Raw genomic sequence first — 18,321 nt, 5'->3', positions numbered from 1 at the left:
TTCACAGCCTTTTTCCTGACACTTCATGCTTCCCTTGGTTAAAATAATAAAAGCTTATTTGCTACAAAAATCTCTTGTTCCTACAGGCTGCTGTTGAAGTATGTCTTTGAGATAAAATAGGTAAGAGAAGGACTTCAGTATGTACACAGAAACCATCTTTTTTTTTTAGCATACACAATTGAATAACATGTAACAAATGACAGCTCAATCAAGTTATGTATGTTTAATACGAGTTATAACACAATAAATAAAGTAACAGTAAAATAAATTGACAGTATGCACTTATACTTGCTGAAGATAAACTTTTATCCAGATAAAATTCCATTATATATCTTCGTGTGTTTCTAAGATTTTCAAAGCACAAGATGCAAAATGGTCCATCAGGATAAAAAAAAATAATCAAGCACATTAGTCAGATGATAATTCACAAAAGAAGTTTTTAAGAGGTGGTCATAATGACAGCAAACAAAATAAAGTATGTTGCTGGCCTAACCAATACCAGAACAACAGAGAAAGAATTCCCTTCCACTTTGCACTTAGAGAAAGTTCTCAAAAATGCTTACTTTGCTCTGTAACTATACATACCATTTTCAGAAAACTCTCAAGATGCATTTTAAACCACTAGCCTTATGCTTCCAAAAAAATTATCTATTAACCCGAAGTAACAGAACATGAGAAACTTACTTCTGCTCCAAACCAAAGCTGCCCTGCCAGGTTGTCGTGGCGTATTTCCTCTGGGAACTTCACACAGAAGTCTCGGTTGGCCCGTTCATGTGGAATGCATTCATCCATGATTTGATTTATGATGTTCAAAACATTATCCTGAAGCAAAATATAGGATAGGATATAAACTGTTCCCACATAAATACCGTGAAGTCTTTCCTGAATTTTAATGAATTTATCAGCGAGGCACCGATAAGTAAGATAGAAAATGCAGTATTTAACTCTTACAGTCAAATGCAGAGAGAAAACAAAGATGAGAATATTGCATAGTAAGAAGAGGGGCAAACTTCTGGTTTTGGTGGTTTTCTGAGATTCACTGCACTTAACTGACTGTTTTTAGTAGGACTCCTGATGAAGAGGCATGATTTAAAGAACTTATCACCATGTATCTAAAAAATTCCAGTAATTAAACTAAAAATGTAAGTAAATTAGACTTCTTTCCTCTCACCAGTTATGTTGGGACCACTGAGGCTGAACAGACTGAAACTCATCCCAGCAGGCATCTCCCACCCTGTAGTGTCCCTTGGGTAAGGGCTGGCACAGCTCCTGCCCATCCAGGAGGGAAGGGGACACCCCACAAGTCTTAACAACTACTCTGACCTACACCTGCACCAGGACAAAGATCAAAGACCTATAACCAGATTCTTGATATGCAATAAATAATCTGCCTTCATTTATTTGAAAATGATAATTTCCACATACCCCTGCTGGGAACGTCATGGAATTTGATTAACATAATAAAGGTAGATTCAGAGCATGGGAAAGGCTGAGTGCTTTCATTAAAAATGCTTTGTCTGTCTCATGCTTCTTCCACTATCTACAGAATTCATGTTCTATTTACAATATTTTTCAAAGAAATAAAAACAAATCTGTCTGTATAGAACTGTCTGACAGAATTGCTTTAGGTCTACATTTTATTTTAATGTCTTATTTTCCTCTATATTTAAAAATAATAGAAGACAAGCATTTTGAAGAGCCCTGCCCCTTTCATATGTTCACCACTGAGAAAGAAAAAACCTACTTTAGGAAGGAATAAAAAGATTCACATTTTCTGTCATTTCAGGGCAAACTGCTGTAGCCACAAAATCATCTTAACATTAATGCCATAATCACAGTTGTCTTAATCCAAAATAAATACACAAACCACTGGCAATATTTATTACACATCAGTATAATGTACTTTATGAGCCAGAAATTGAAGCATTTTTACATAAATAGAAGTTTTGCAAATCTATCATGAGGTAATACATTTCATGGCAATAAAGTTGCTAATACACAAAACCACACCCCATAAATTTATAACAAAATAGTCAACTATCTTCTCTAGAAACAAATCTGAAAACCAAATGCTCTGCAGCTCCTCTCTCTTATCACAACACAGACCAGGGCCAGCAGATAGGAGAAGAGAAAAGAAGACAAAGTTGGATCCACCAATATAAAAAATACTTAGTTTTAGGGATGCATCCCTCACTCTCCTGGGCATAGCATACTGCCAGTGTTGGAGAGGCAGGGAGTTGAATTTCCAGAGATGCCCACTGTAGAAACTGAGACAAAAACCAACTCCTAACATTCCCCAGTGCAACTGCAAGAGGCACAGCAGTTGGAATCCTGGAAGAAGACAGAACAGTTCAAAGATGCTGTTTCAGCACCGCCATCCTGAAACACTGGGTAAAGAACAAAGCCAGGCTGCCACCACATCCTCTCTCCAGAATATGATGGAGACAGACAAGGCCATGTGCAAATGGGCATGGCACTTCACAGGGAGAAGAAAGCAAACAAATAGCATGTTCCCTCTTTTCTTTCCTTCCCCTCCTTGCTTCCTCGTATACAGTATACTGCCCACATCATTACTTATCTAGATCTAAATATTTTTCTAGTAGGTCCCATAAGGAAATTAACTCCTAAAGCACTCAGTTCCTACCCGAAGTTATAGAGCAAAGAATTAAACTGAGGATTAAAGCATTTAAACTGTAGAAGGGCACAAGTCACTCAGGATGGATTTCAGATCAATTACAATTGATTTATTTTGTGATCAGGTGCTATTCCTATGGCTCTCACTTTATCACCACAGCAATAGAAGTTGGCACATCAGGATGAAAAAGTCAGACTCCTGATCTTTTAGCACTGGTAAGATACAGTGCTAAAAAGTGATCCTACCAGTTAAATTTTATAAAAGCTGCAGGAAATACACAAAATAGTAAGGCAGGGAACCCTGAGAGAAATTATATTTTAATCTGGTTATATCAGGATTTATTTTACTTGCCACCAAACTTCAGTATTGGAAACTTTTTCAATCTCTTGCCCTTTTTTTTTTTTTAAGCTTTAATGCATTATTTTTCATGTGTAGTCTTCTTCTACAGCATGTACCAGACAGGTTGAATTCCTTTTTTATAATCAACTACATATATATTCAAAACTCCAGATACATCAAAGTTTTATGCAAAGGGAGTAAAGCAACAGGATCATACATGGCCAAACAACTCTTATGTATATTAATTCTGTTTTTCTAATCATTACATCTCTTAAATATTAAGAAGACTCTGTTTAGGCTATCTCAGGAGATAATTCATATAAGCATCATTAAATTTTGTACCTTAGGCACTTAAGTATTGCAACTGAAGGCAATAGGTTATAATAAAAATAATGAAACTAATTTTTCAGTATATAATGCAGTTACAGCCTAAGTGACATTTAATATTCTTTTAATTTCTTCCATATTTTTATATTCTTTAGATGCTTCTCCTCCAGAGCAATCAAGATATCCAAACACATCTTCACCTATGCCAAACTTCCCAATTCAGTTTAAAAAAGAAAGTTATTTGTAATTCATGCAGTATTAGGAAATTACACCATAGGTAATTAGAATTTGTATATATACTTCTCAATGGAGATAAACCACAGCAGATCATTCTCTGGCCTTACTAGAAGTTGTTCAGAAAATTACCTGGCTTCACAAAGGCAGCTGGGCATTCTGGCAAAAAGCTAAATGGCAAAGTCAATTAATGAGATGAGAAACTTTCCCTGCATATTCTATTGGTGATACTGGAAGATTAAGGAAAGAATAGTTAATGAAACTGCTATTAGTGTGAGTTTTCAGTTTCAATATATGTAATTTCCGTAATTGTGATTTCCTACAGGATTTGTTTTATCCTACTAGAGAAACAAAAACCAAGTCTCCATCACATTCCTTCAGTCTTTCATTCCTCCTTATGACACCCAGAGCAGAATAACCTAAATAAGAAATCTGGAATACTTGCTCCCATTATGATTTCAAGTTTCAGCTGCTTTGAAGCTGGAAGGATGCCAGACAATTTAGACAGACTATCCAATGCACTGTAAGCAAATTAGCCTTTTCTTTACAAGAGCTTCAAGAAACATTCAATTTAGTTAATTACAGTATTCTGCTTTGTAAGCTAAGAAGGAATGGGTTTAGAGTCATGGTAGCATTGAGGTTTTGCTCTAATTTAAGGAATAGAAATCAATTAGCTGGAATGGAAGTAGTAAATCTTTCACTTGATCCATCTTTCTACATAAAAGCCTCAGGATTTTAACATATCCTTTGGCTTTATCTATTATCTTCTGGTTCATTTGCATACTGGGATGAGCACAGGTTTCTTTCAGCTGCTGTGTTTAGGCTCTCCAGCAGCACAACAGGCAGCTGCTGCAGAGATTCTGCTTCAATATTTACTCATAGTTTCTCGTTTCCAGGAAAACAGAACTCAGTACTTCATGTAACTGACAGCACTAGAATTTTATTTTGATACAAAAAAGACAGTAAGTGGTAGGGGTATAATGTATGTAGATAGCTACTATGGAGGACAAAAGCTTGGTTTATTTTTGGCAGAACAGTAATTGACCATATACTCAATAGTCAGTGCATAAAGTTAACAGTAATTACCACATCAGCTTTCTGAACAGGTAGAAAAAGAAAAGCCAATAACTTCATTTTACTTGTGCTCTTAAATGTATGTTCAGATCAACAAAAGGCAGACTTATCTATCCTTTTGTACGTATACTTGATAAAATCTATGCTGCTCCTCCATGCCATTTAATTTAACATGACTTCACTGAAGTCTTTCACTAGATATCTTCTGAGGAAAATAACTCCCCATGTTGTTCACTACTCTTTAAATATTCATTTTTTAAATTAGCAGTAAAATCTAGTTAAGATAACACAGTCTCTGATGATATCCTTTGTTTAAATATCCTTCACATTTTTCATTTCTGTTTGTGGCTCAACATGAATTTGAAGACCTCCTTCAGCACCACATTTTTGACAAACAGAAGCAACTGATCAACACAAATAAAGGCCAAACATAAAGGAAGATGTTCTTGTAATTAAAGTAATTAGCTAGTAGTCAGGTTTTTATGGGCTACTCTAATTAACAGAAGAAACTGAAAATCAGGTAACCAGCTCTTCGAAGTAAGTAACAGGATTTCAAAGGACACCCAAAAGTTCTGGCTGCAGAACTCAGCAGGGTCTCTACAGATGTCTGCTTCATCCAGAGATCCCAAGTCATTCCCCAGACAGCACCAAGTTCCACTGCTTTCCCTCCAGCCCAGCCTGCACAGTTACCAAAGGCCATGCTTCCAGTCTCTCTTCCCTGACCAGCTATCTGACTATTTCCCACTGTCAACTTCTAAATGCTCCACTTCCTAAAAGTAACTTCAAATTTCCCTGTGTATGGAGTTTGGATGTACAATCACTAATTAAAGGCAAATTACTGCCCCAGCCCAGCAGCAATGACTGCAGCTGGTGCTGAACTGCTATGTCAAAGCTTCTCTCTTCCTGAGCTGAGCTGCCAGGGCACCCTCAGGGGGGCACTAAACACTTCAGACATCACAGATTTATTAATGGAAATTTTGATCTTACTGCCTGCATATATTCAAAATTTATTATGCATACACAGAATAATTACATCTCCCAAGTGGAGTGATCATTACATATGAAGTGAGCACTGCCATACCAATTTCAATCAAAAGAGATCACAGATGCTTTGAGCACAGTTTCCAATAAAAATGTTTCTTCAACACAGATGTAGTAGTATTTATTTATTGCCTAAAATTACATTGCTCACTAGGCCAGTGTACACTCTTTTGATGAATTACATTTAAATTTAACTTAAATCTGGTCCTAGTGTCTCTAAAACAAAGACTTCTAATGGAATTAATTTCCCTCTTACTACCTGTCTAAATATAGCTCTCAGTAAATAAAGAGAGGAATCCCAATTTACAGGCCTATTTGTAACTAACACCAAACTGACAGACTATATAGAGTGTTTCTGATGATATCATAAGAAAAAAAAGTCTGTTTTACTCCTCCACAGCAAAAAAACATTAACCAATATTAGATAAGACTATCTTTACCAAGATTAACTATAACCAAACTTGAATTAATCGACTGTTCTCAGTACAGAGCTTTTCAGCCAAGCTTCCCTTTATCAGTAAGAGATAACTCAAGAACTGTGTCCACAGTGACTCCAAATGTTAATAAACACTGAGGGTACAGATATGCTCTTACAGCAGCACACACACACTTAGGCCTTTGCTATAAAGGCATTTTAATGTTTGTCTATCTATATTAAGACATTTAAAAATAATCCTGTAAGTATATTGTACATGAACATGACCTTTTCCATAGTTTCATAAGCAATAGAAGAATAAGAAACATTAACTTAGAATAAAGGTATCTTCTACAATAAATATAAAATGGGCTTTGTCCTTCACCAATACCAACCACCACAGTATAGTGACCCTAAAACTTCCCAAAAATGTAATTCAAGATTTTCCAAGCATGAAAATTTCATGTCTGGCATGGAACTGCCAGCACCTCCTTCATCTCTGAAGAGCATCTTTGGGGCAATGAGTCCCCGAGCAGAAGAGAGGTGATGTGACCATGACTTCTACTGCCACTTGTGCTGTTTTCCCCCTGCTGCAGAATGAAAGCATCCTGCATCCCCAACACACATTCACACTGAGCTGGCATGGTACCAGCTTTCCTCCCTCTGGTTCTTTGCTGCAAATTAATTCTCTGACCTGCAGTGCACGGCATTTTCAATTCATTCGACCCACTCTTAGATAACAGGCAGTTTCTCAGAATGACCTATTTGATCCTTATAAGCAAGTGGAAACACTCAGTAAAGTTGTTAACTTGGGAAACTACAACTGAAGATTACAGTACTACACACTGTTACAATCCTTTTTCAAAGAAATAATATCTTACAGTATTCATCATTCCCTATGTAAGGCCAAATAATCAAAAATAAGAAAGAAAATAAAGTTCCTTGTTAGTTTACAGGGTTGCCCTGATGGCCAAAATTATGGGCAACCATTTCATCTTTTCATCATTGCACCAATCATTCTGTAGTGAAAACTAATACAAGTGACCAAAAGTTTCCTAATGAAGAAAAGTTGTTAAGGAGAAAGTTTTTTTAAAGATACAATTATTTTCTTTTCTAATTAAAAAACTTACAGTTGCAAATTTGTTTTCTACTTATACTATTCCACTGATCACTTAAAACTTCAAGGGAGAAATGGTATAAAATCTGCAGTTGTAGCCTGAGTCCCAACAGAAAAAAAACCAGCTTTTCAAACGCTTACAGGCTATTTATTGTATTCAGTACAATTATATTTAAGAGTTTTTTCTCTTTTCACAGTGCTTTTAAGTACAGTAAAAGCATATGAAAGGCTTGACAAGCCTGTGTGTTTTTTTAAAAAACATGAGAAGCTTTCCCTTGGTTCAACACCCAAACAGCAAGCAGGTACCTGACTCCAACTGTGTGAAGGCAGCACAGAGAAAGCATCTGTAGGAGCAATGCAACTCACACACAAGTAATCATTGCTATGAGTAAGGAAATATCAATCATCAAACTATTGAACTGGAGATTAAACTCTTCAGAAAAAAAACCTTACGAGATCTAATATAATAGATACAGCAGAAATGTGCATTGTCTGGAATTTAAGGTTAATCTTGATAACTTGATTTAAGTAAAAATAGTTTTCTTCTCAGTTTCACTTTCTTTTCTAATCTGGCACTGTCCCCACTTCAAACTGGCAGAGATTGTACAAAAGCATAATTTTCTTTCAACAACTCAACTGTCCCATCCTTCTGGCATGAATTTCTGACTTCTCTATATCTGCATCAAGTCTTTTAAATACAGACCTTATTACAATCTCTCTAAAGCCCAGAAGCTCTGTTATATTTGGGGAAAAGACCCACAAACAGGTAAAATTCAGAAAACAAGCATGATTTCTTCCTCACAGAGATCAATGAGTAACCCCCAAGCATTCCTATACAACTGAATGGGCTGGAAAGGATCTGTGTTTGGTCTCCACTGCTTCCCTTTAGTTAAACAGTCTCCTTGTATCCTACAGCTTCTAAAATTTGGGAACACAAAGGTTTCTTTCAGTCAGCTGCTTCCCTTTATCCCAGTAATTACCTTTCTGTCTCCACCATTGACCTCTGCTAAGCTAATTAATACAATGTCTCAAGGGTTGCAAATTAAGGAGGCAGAAAGATTTGGACATTACTTCAGCTAAAAGTACTCCTGGCTCAATCCAGGCTGTTTATAACCTTTGTATCAATTAGCCAAATAACAGCAGGAATAGACTCTTGCCAACCTCTAACCAATCATTACATTTCAGGATCCAGTGGGGAGTTCCTCACAGCTTTAGTCTAACTTCTCTTGTTTAATGAGATCTATTTCTGCCTAATTATATGATAAAATGTTGTTCAATGGACAGATGCAATCAAACAAAAATATCCCACCTCTGAACTACCTCATTGTTGACACTGATCATGGTACATACTCCCCATTTGCTCTTGTCAAGAATGTTAATCAATACAATTAGTATTTCTTAGATAACTTACTGCCAACCCACTATGACACCTCAGTTGTCCTATGAGCTATTTAACAGCTTTTCACTGATACCTTCTTCATCAAGTGATGCTTATTTATGCTGACTTTCTTTTTAGAAATTGCTTTCTCTTCAACAGGGATACAATTCAGGTAAAACACAGAATAAAAGTGTAATTTTTTTTTTTTTTCCTAGAGACTCCTTGCTCTCATACCACTTATATTTATCAGTTAATAGGACACATCTTCAGATAAGTTTCTATTACAAATAAAAAGCTAGTTTTCAAGGATGGAATAAGGCCATTTTGCAATGTGTTAGGCAGCGAGAGCAACTTAAGAAGCCAGCCACTTTTCTCAACTTTCCGCATCCCCAGGCTGTCACATCAGCACTCAGCTTACTTAGACAAGGGGCATATGTAGCTGATTCCAGTGCACTGATCCACAGTAACCCCAGGTCATTTTGCAGTCAAGGTTCACAGAATGACTGCAAAACATGCACCAGTACAGCTCAAACTGTGGTTTCCACCAGTACAGCTCAAGCTGTGGTTTCCTATAAGTCTAAAGCCAAGCAGAGCCAGTAAGCTGGCTCTGGATAAGGATCTATAGGCCTGCCACTTCCTCTCCACTTTTTTGCTGACATTCCTCTAGCTGTCAGCATTTTCATCCCATCCTGCACCCACATGCACAACATGACCCAACCAAAGCCTCCTCTACAACCAGGCTCCCAGGTGATCCCACCCACAATTTCTCTGTTCCCTGCCTGCTGACACAGAAGCTGAGCAGGGCAGGGCAAGACCGGGCACAAAGAAAAAGGAATGGCAGAGAGTCAGAAGGGACAGAGAAAGCTGCCCCTTAGGATGGCAGCACAGTCTCAAATCAGCTTAAGCTACTGAGGAAGCTTTGAGAGGATGCCATGCTGAACAAGAATTTGGAATAGAAAACCTTAAATTGACAGTGCCAATGGACCATGGAATAACATCTAAAGACCATGGAATTACACCTTATGTGTGACTACACCAATACCTGTTTGTGCAGATTTTCTTATAAAGTCACAGTTTCTTTATTTTGTTTGCCCATCCTCAACCACTTGTTCAAGCAATAAAGCTCAGTTGTAGTGAAACTAAAATGTTTTATAACATTTCTACCAGTTGCTCAAGGGCTTGCCTGAAACAAAGCAATCCACAGGAACAACTGCTAAAGTTGTCATAGGACTCTGACCAAAATCACTCAAATTTACATAAGTGTTTTCTTTCTGAAATCACTGTATGTATTTCCATTAATAGACTATTAAAACCTAGCAGCATGAATCCACAGCACCAGTATTTAAAAAGCGTTTACCTGCTAGGAGAGAAAACACTTTGCCTTAAAAAAACAATGGAAATTTTTATTTCACTAAACACAGGGTTTATTGAAACAGTTATACTGAAGATCTGCAGCTGTAGACAGAAGACAAAGAAAGGCCAGAGTGGTATAACACAGTTAATAAAGACTAATACTCAACAACACTTCAACCCAAAACTGCAGAGCCTGAATATTTGGAGACATCTATTCTAACACAGTGTTCAGCCCTGAACTAGCAGTATATTTTAATTGTATATTCTGCTATCTGTGTATCTTAAATGAGTGATTTAAGGATTTTTTTTTTTTAAATTACATAAAGAAAATGGTGCTTTCCTTCTTGAGGAATGCCCTCAGTTTTATTTTCTCCAAAAAAAAAAAATATTGTACTTCTAGACTCATTTGCATTGTAGAGTAAGTCAGACAGCCATACATATGTTAATTAGACATACTGAGAGAACTCTTCGTATTCCAGCTACAGGGTTAAATTAATTTCCAGTCAAATTTGCAAAATCTTATGGAGAACCATATTACAAATGAAAAACAGTGCTAACACTGAGGCCAGAGGTTTGTTTGGAAATGGAGAGACATATTTTAATCCCTGTTACCATGCAAGTCAAAAGTAAAATAACTCTGCCAGCCTGCTAGAATTAATCCTTATAATTTTATGAGGCAACATTAAATCTAATGAGAAGAACAAAAAAAGAGAAACAAAAGCCCCACACCTTCTGACAGCATCAGAACAATAGTAAAGAAAAAATTACCAGAGCTTACATCAGAGAGATAAGTGGCCTCAATAGCACAAATCAATTCAACAAGCTTTGCAGCCTGAAGATGATCACCTCTACATTAATTACTGAGCTCTTTTATTATGAGCTCTGTGTAAGTGGAACAACAGCAACATTTGCTTAAGTAATCTTCATGCACAGAATCCTTGAGAACTGAAAATGCATTCCTAGGGCAAACCCAAGAATTTGTACTGGGTCCATGCTACAGTAGTATGAAAAGCACTATGGTTCTTAAATTAAATTCTGGGTTTTTTTCCTGAACTATAGAACAGGGAGTAGTATTGGCATATAAAAGAAGTCAGCTTCATTTGCTTCACAGAGGGAAGAACCAAATAAGTCAGAGTAACACTGCTGCTGCTCATCTCAACATTACTTTTAAAAGAAGTGCTGAAAAAAATGCCATTACTCTGTAGAAACTTTAAATCCACATGGAGAGAGTAGGTGGCATAAAGGTAAGCAAAAAGGCGGAACATTTTTAACCAATGCAGAACACTTTCTGCATAATTCATTTCACACAATTATTTATTTTCCAAAGCCTTTGAAATGGACAAGTTTTTGTGCACAAGTGTTATAACAAACCCTACAACACGATGCCTGCACTGACATTGAAGTTTTCCTTATGACAAGCTCTTTTCATATTGACCATTTCAAACTTCTTTGAAGCAATTAAGATGGCAATACATGTATAATTCTTTCAAATATGAACAATTTTATCTGTCTTAAAGTCAGCATTTTTTCCCCAAGATGATCATGCTGAAATGACCTAACACAATTTCTTTCCAAAGCAGAAGTTTTATTCAGTACAGTTGCTGTATCTTTACACCACAAAAGGACCTTGGAATTATGATTGAAGTATTTAAACTTCTCCATCTGTCTGTCTGATTACAAAGTTACCATGGCTGATCAAGCTAGCCTAATGGGTAAGAATTTCTCTTACTATCACCTTGAACTCCAGACATTCAATTACTGTAGTGTTAATTATATACCAACATTAACAATAGGGCACTCTGGAATTAATATATTCTCTCAAATTCAAAAATACTTCTAATCCCTCCTTCTAATATGTAGAAGTCCTTGTTGCTCTTAATGCATCAAATATATGTAGATATATATGAAGCCATGCACCTAAAGGCTTCCTTTTGTTAAATGAAAACTTACTTAGGACAACTTAGGACATGTGAGAAAAGAGGGCTGCACAATATTTCACAGAATAGTCTTTATAATAATCCATTATTCATATGTGAAACATATTTCTATTTGATTACATATAGACACAATCTTACAGTACTGCTATATTCCTTCAAAACAGATGAAATAGTTTATGATTTATGAATTACTTCACATAGAAAAAGCCAGCCTTTATTTTACCTTCCACATATGCTAAGGTCACAGCTAAAATTCAATTCCACTGCTAAGAAATGTCTTTAAAAAAATAATTTCCCTTCTTTTCTCTCTTATGATAGACTTAAAGAAAAATTAATGAAAGAAAGGGGTTTTTTTTAATACACGACTAAGTGAAAAGGTTTCTAACAGATGAAAATAGACTTGCTATCACAAAATAAATAATGTGTGTATTGCTATGATGCTACCATGTCCATATGGAGGAAATGAGGTAAATAGCAGCATATTTAAGTCATGACATTACATAAACAATTCAGAGACGGATACTAGAATTTGTCCTCCTTGGTGTCAGTAAAGAAAAACTTTTTAAAAGGCAAAGTATAGCAGAGCTGACAGCAATCCTCTGATGGAAGAATACGGAAGAACTATAAAACCCCTGACAGTCAGACATGACACATTACATTACTTTGTACAGAGTTTAATTTGGGACAGTCGTATACTTTACAAATGTTGAGAAAAGTCAAGTTTTAAAATTATTTGGCTTCACTGGTTTTATTTAGCCTTCAAATGCTCTTGGAATTACACCAACACATCTCACATCTAACACTCAATCATGATACCAATATGTCCATTTTTCTAAATATACAGAGTATGATCTAGGACAGATAAAAATGGATTATGAAAAGGACCATCATCTAACATTTGATTTTAAAAGGTGAGGAGATTTAATCTCAGAAATTAATAGCCTTCTATAGGCAGGTTCCCTTCCACAAAGAAGAATATACTGTATTTTTTATTGTGAAAAAAACTGACATTTGGACAAAACAAAAAAACCAAAAAAGATTTCTATTCTAATTGAAGCCCAGCTAAAATATTAATCTTACTCCTCTGTTACCACCTCATGTTTTAAATGGATGACATCTTCCACTAAAGACATTTTTTCCATAGAAGTTTGCATGTGATGAATGCAGTCACTGAGAGGAAATTGTGCAGCATATTCTCTCATCACAGTTCCCTCAAAACCAATGTGTGGCTTTCCCAGCATGCACTAATTTAATCAAATCCCTTTTTTGACTAATAAAAAATAATTGTTCTGTATCCAAAGATAACTTTCTTTTTCATGATTTAGCAACTTGCCAATCTAGCCTGTTTCACCCTTGTGCATTATTGATTGCCACCTGTACTGTCTTTCCATGCTACATCAACTTCTATTTCTTTTAAAATATATTAACAAAATTCAGAAGTCACACTCTGAAGAGCCTTCCCATTTCCCACTATAGAGAAATCCATACATGCCCTGACACTGCAGCAGTCATGGTTCTTTACCCAGGAATTTTTATAGGGCATTTTACAAAGCTTTCAACAACTTCAGCATTATATGTGGTGGTCCTTCTGGCTTTCTTTCCCTTTTTTCTTTTTAAATTTAAGAAAAAAAGAAATCTAGGTATCTGCCCATGTTCATGCTACAAGCTGAGGTGAAAGGCAACTGGACTGGTTCCCATGGATCAGGCAGAAGTTGGTAACCATCTCCTAATCATCTCCCATCATTAAACATAAACCAGTGCTTCAACAGGATACTGTGGTATCAGAGGAAGAGCTTTCCCTAATTTTGGATTTGTCTTATCCATATATCTGCAACTTCACATAGTAAATAATGTTTTTAAGCTCTTAAGACATGCAAAAAGAACATTCCAAAGAGTAAAATTTTCATGGTTTTAATTCAAATTTTGATTCAGTGGGGCCAAGTGCAAGCTCCTGGATCTGTGCCAGACAAATCCTCAACATCAATACAGGCTGAGGGGTGAGCAGATTGTGAGCAGCCCTGTAGAGAAGAACTTGGGGGTACTTGTGGGTGAAAAACTGGACAAGAGCTGCTAATATGTGCTTGCAGCCCAGAAAGCCAAACACATCCTGGGCTGCATCAAAAGCAGCATGGCCAGTGGGGAAAGGGAGGTTCTTCCCCACTACTGTGGGTACTGTGTTCAGTTCTGGAGTCCTCAGCACAGGGAAGACCTGGACCTGTTGGAACAGAGCCAGTGCAGGGCCATGGAAATGATCAGAGGGATGGAGCATCATCCATACAAGGACAAGCTGAGAGAGCTGGAGTTGTTCAGCTTGTTCAGTTGTTCAGTTGTTCAGGGCTACAGGAAAGCTGAGGAGGGACTTTTTGTAAGGGCATGGAGTGATAGGACAAGGGGGAATGGTTTCCAACCAAAAGAGATTTAGATACTGATATATACTAGGAGGAAATGCTTTATTGTGAGGATGGTGAGCACTGGCATGGGTTGCCCAGGGAAGTTGTGGCTGCTCCCTTCCCTGAAGGGCTCAAGGCCAGTTTGGATGAGGCTTTGAGCAACCTGGTCTGGGGAGAGTTTTCCATGCCCATGGCAGGGGGGTTGGAACTAGATGATCTTTAATGTCCCTTCCAACCTAAACCCTTCTAGGAGTCCACGATTTTAGCATGCCACTTCATTACAAAGGAGATTCCTCAGATGGGCTCCCAGCAGCATTTTACCCTTTACTCACTGTTTTCCACAGCCAGTTTTCACCCTTTCCAGACTCACCAGTAAGCATCTTCAGCCTCTAAGTTCAAACCACTCTAACACATATTCCTTTACACGAAGGGCAAAGCTTTTTTTACATTGACACTTGAATCCCAACTCATCTCGTACTGATGCTTTCAGTTGTTAAACTGAGCAAGAAGAAAGACAGTGCTGAGTCTGGTTGAAACGCAGTATTTTTCATAATATTCACTGTATATTTTATTTTACATTGATACAGAAATTGAGACAGACAAGTGATAACAACACAACACTAAAATAGGCATCAGCATTCTCTGAGGGCTTCCTCAGCAGCATAACTCAGCATGTCACAGATCATGAGGTTCAGATTCATAGGTGTTTGCCTTTCACTGACTGCATGGAGGACTGACCTATGCACAAAATGCCCCACTAAGGCTACATTTGCCTAAACTTACAGCAAATTGAAACTGCTAATAGCTGACTTGAAAATGCTGGACTGCCAAGTGCAGGAATCCAGAAGGTGGTTCCCAAGCAGGGAAATAGCAGGAAAAGGGTGAAGAAGAGCCAGTACAAATATGCTCCCAGTCAACACAGTGCCAGTCACTCCCACCAGTGAGCCAGAAACCCTCATGTTACACAAATACTATAAATTCCCCACTTCACTGCTCTGTGGTGAAGGTAACCCAGGCACTCAAGTCTCCATCTGGCTTCAGGACATTGCTGTGACAGGGACAGCTTCTCTCCTTGTGTACTTTAGCAGATCAGATTACACATTGCTAAGACACAATGTGCAGTTCAAGGAATAATTTGGATAAAACCATGCTGGGAACTGACTCATATGCTATTCTGAGACTCTGCTACCGTTCAAGAGAAGTAATTCCCAGCATCCTGAAACAGCAAGCAAATGTTATGATGCTGAAAATATTTTCCCAATGTAAAGTACTTATGCACAAGTCCAGTGTTTACCTACCCAGTCCTAACAAAATTGAATCATGTTTGGTTTACTCTTTACTCTTAAGCAAAATTAATCAAGTTGTGCATTATGTAACAATAAACCTAATTCAATTTAAAAACCTGGAAAACTTTTTAAAGCAACTCAAGTAACAAGTTTTTAATCACTGTGAAAACAGCGAGGCAAAATAATTTAAAGAATGATCACAAATGCCTGAGTGATTAATTTAAAAGTGCACACAAAGTAGCATTACTTATTAAATTCAATACCATGTGATTTGGGAGCAGCATAGAAAAAGACACATTGTTATACCACTAATACAAAAATACTTCAGTGAATTATTTGTATTACAGGGAAAAAAACCTCTCAGATTAACCAGCACTGATGCAATTATGTGTTCCTTAAAAAAAGTACTTTCCCTCTATTACCATCAATCAAGTTCAACAAACTGAAACATGACATTCTACCCACTCTTTTTTTTTCATTTGAGAGAAAATTACACAGCTTTACATCATGCATCTCTGCACATTTAAGTTATTGCTACTTTTAACAGAAACCAGTAGAGGAAGAAGTGTTTTATTGTGTTGGATAGATATTAATCAGACAATAAATGCAAGACACTATATTAATAGGTTTGTTCTTATAGTACTCTACCACAGACACACAAACACCAAAGCAAAATGAAGGATGTGATTTTTATAATAGGCTACCATAGCTGGAAAAAAGTGTTAATATCACATTAATGTGAATAAAAAGTGAAGCTTTGAAAACCATTATTTTGATTCTTACTCAGATATTTGCTATTCAGCATCATGCTATATAGTCAACTTGTAGCAACTGAAATCCAAGTTGCAAGATCTCTGAAGTTCTGAAGAGCAAATTTACTGTAAAAAGTGCAGTTTTTATAATCAAAATGTACTAAGGCAAAACAGTGCAAGACAATATTCAGAGTTGCAATTTTTTACTAAGGGAACATAAACACTCTTGAAATTCTCTGCATATTCTCCACAATTCAAGGAATGGTTTGGATTGGAACCATCAAGTTCCAACCTGCGTGCCATGGGCAGGGACACCTCCCACCAGACCAGGATGGTCCAAACTCTCTCCAACCTGGCCTTGAACACGTTCAGGGATCTACAGCTTCCCTGGGCAACCTGTGCCAGCATCTCACCACTCTCATAGTAAAGAATTTCTTCCCAATGTCAAACCTCAATCTAACCTCTTCTACTTTAAAACTATCTCTTCAACTTGCCTTGACTAATATTGCTGGTTTTGTCAAGACAGAAAACATTAATTATGTCCAATATAAAACACTACATTCTTTAGGCAGAGTCCTTGTGTACACAGGAAAAAAAAAAGTCTCAGAATTGTGTGATTGTTGTTGCAGGTACCAAAGTTATTGTACAACACAGCTGCTATTCCACTTTCACAGGCACAGCTTTGTGTTACAACCATTTTGACTTCACTACTGGATACTGGTTCTTCATCTTTATACTCCATGATACCATGGGCTAAGACAGATTTTTCCTGTTACCATGCAACATTTCATGAGAAAATACCTAGATTCTGAATCCTTACTAAAATACTGCTCCTTCTCTTGTTTGGCATTTACACAACAAATTCTTAAAAGGAAAACCAAAAAGCACTGCTTTTTACAGAGTACTACAAAATAATAGAAGGCCTAATTAGCAAAGACATTTTTGACATGACATTTGATGATGATCTGACCTATTCTGCAGAACTCCAAAAATTAGAAATTACAGAAATAGCTACAAGAAAAAAATAAAATCATCCCTATCTTTTCTTTCAGCTCTAGCAACAGATTGTTTTAGTAACAGCAATCTGTTTGGCAAATGAAAAGAAGAAATTACCAGGCATCAGAAGGTATTTAAGAATCACAAGGTGGTGAGTCACTATATAGCAAGCCAAGCAAACTGACCAAAGAACTAATGGAGTCTCTATTTCTTACATTCCTACAGGTGAAGCATTCTGAGAAGCTACTTTATGAACTACTACTTTATGAATCATCCTCTCCAGGGATAAAACAACAAACAGGGAGATTATCTTGCAGCATGGTATTGTTCATCTATCCTTTTTATCAGAAAACCTTAACTAAAAACACAGCCTGGAAGGAATTTTCCTAGAAATTCTATGGAATGTCCATTACTAGAGGCTTATAAGAGGAAGTCAGATAAGTATTTGTGAAGAATGATTCAGGTACAGATGATCCATCATACAGACCACTGAAGTCAATGACCTTTCAAGATAACTCTTCTCCAAGTCACTGAATTTTGACTGTTACTAAGCTTCCAGTTTCCATTTTTGATAAAATCTTAAACAGGTTTGTTACATTTTCTCATATGTTTTTCAATTCCTGAATTTCTTTTCTTAATAAATCAAAACACTAAATCAAGTTAGAGTGCTAGACTTAGCTGAATGGGTCTGTGCAGTCTCTGGTTCTTCTCCCTTCAAGTCTCCCTCAAACCATAGTCATAGTTTTCACCAGACCCTCAGTAATCTTGTTCATACAACAGGAACTTAGAAACAAATTCATGCTTTCAAAATAATTTACTGCTAAAAACTTTTCTGTGTGGTTCATAGAATCATAGAATCATAGAATCATAGAATTAGCTGGGTTGGAAGGGACCCCAGAGATCATCTAGTCCAACCCTTGACCCACCGGAGCAGTTGCTAGACCATGGCACTGAGTGCCACATCCAGTCTTTTTTTTAAATGTCTCCAGGGACGGAGAATCCACCACCTCACCGGGCAGTCCATTCCATAGCCTAATCACCCTCTCC

At 36.9% G+C, this 18,321-nt stretch overlaps 1 protein-coding gene across 1 annotated transcript in view; it reads right to left on the bottom strand.

Annotated features, from left to right (window-relative positions):
• ZFYVE28 (zinc finger FYVE-type containing 28) overlaps nt 1–18,321 on the bottom strand; it is a 140,909-nt gene that overhangs the window by 54,551 nt on the left and 68,037 nt on the right. Inside the window, exon 3 of the mRNA XM_030450632.1 lies at nt 685–822. Coding sequence (XP_030306492.1) covers nt 685–822 — 138 coding nt within the window. The remainder of the gene's footprint in view (nt 1–684; nt 823–18,321) is intronic.

The sequence above is a fragment of the Calypte anna genome, chromosome 4B (genome assembly GCF_003957555.1).
Source record: "Calypte anna isolate BGI_N300 chromosome 4B, bCalAnn1_v1.p, whole genome shotgun sequence".
NCBI classification, from domain to species: domain Eukaryota; kingdom Metazoa; phylum Chordata; class Aves; order Apodiformes; family Trochilidae; genus Calypte; species Calypte anna.
The sequence above is the reverse complement of the archived record's forward strand: the minus strand, read 5'-3'. Positions and strand labels throughout refer to the sequence as shown.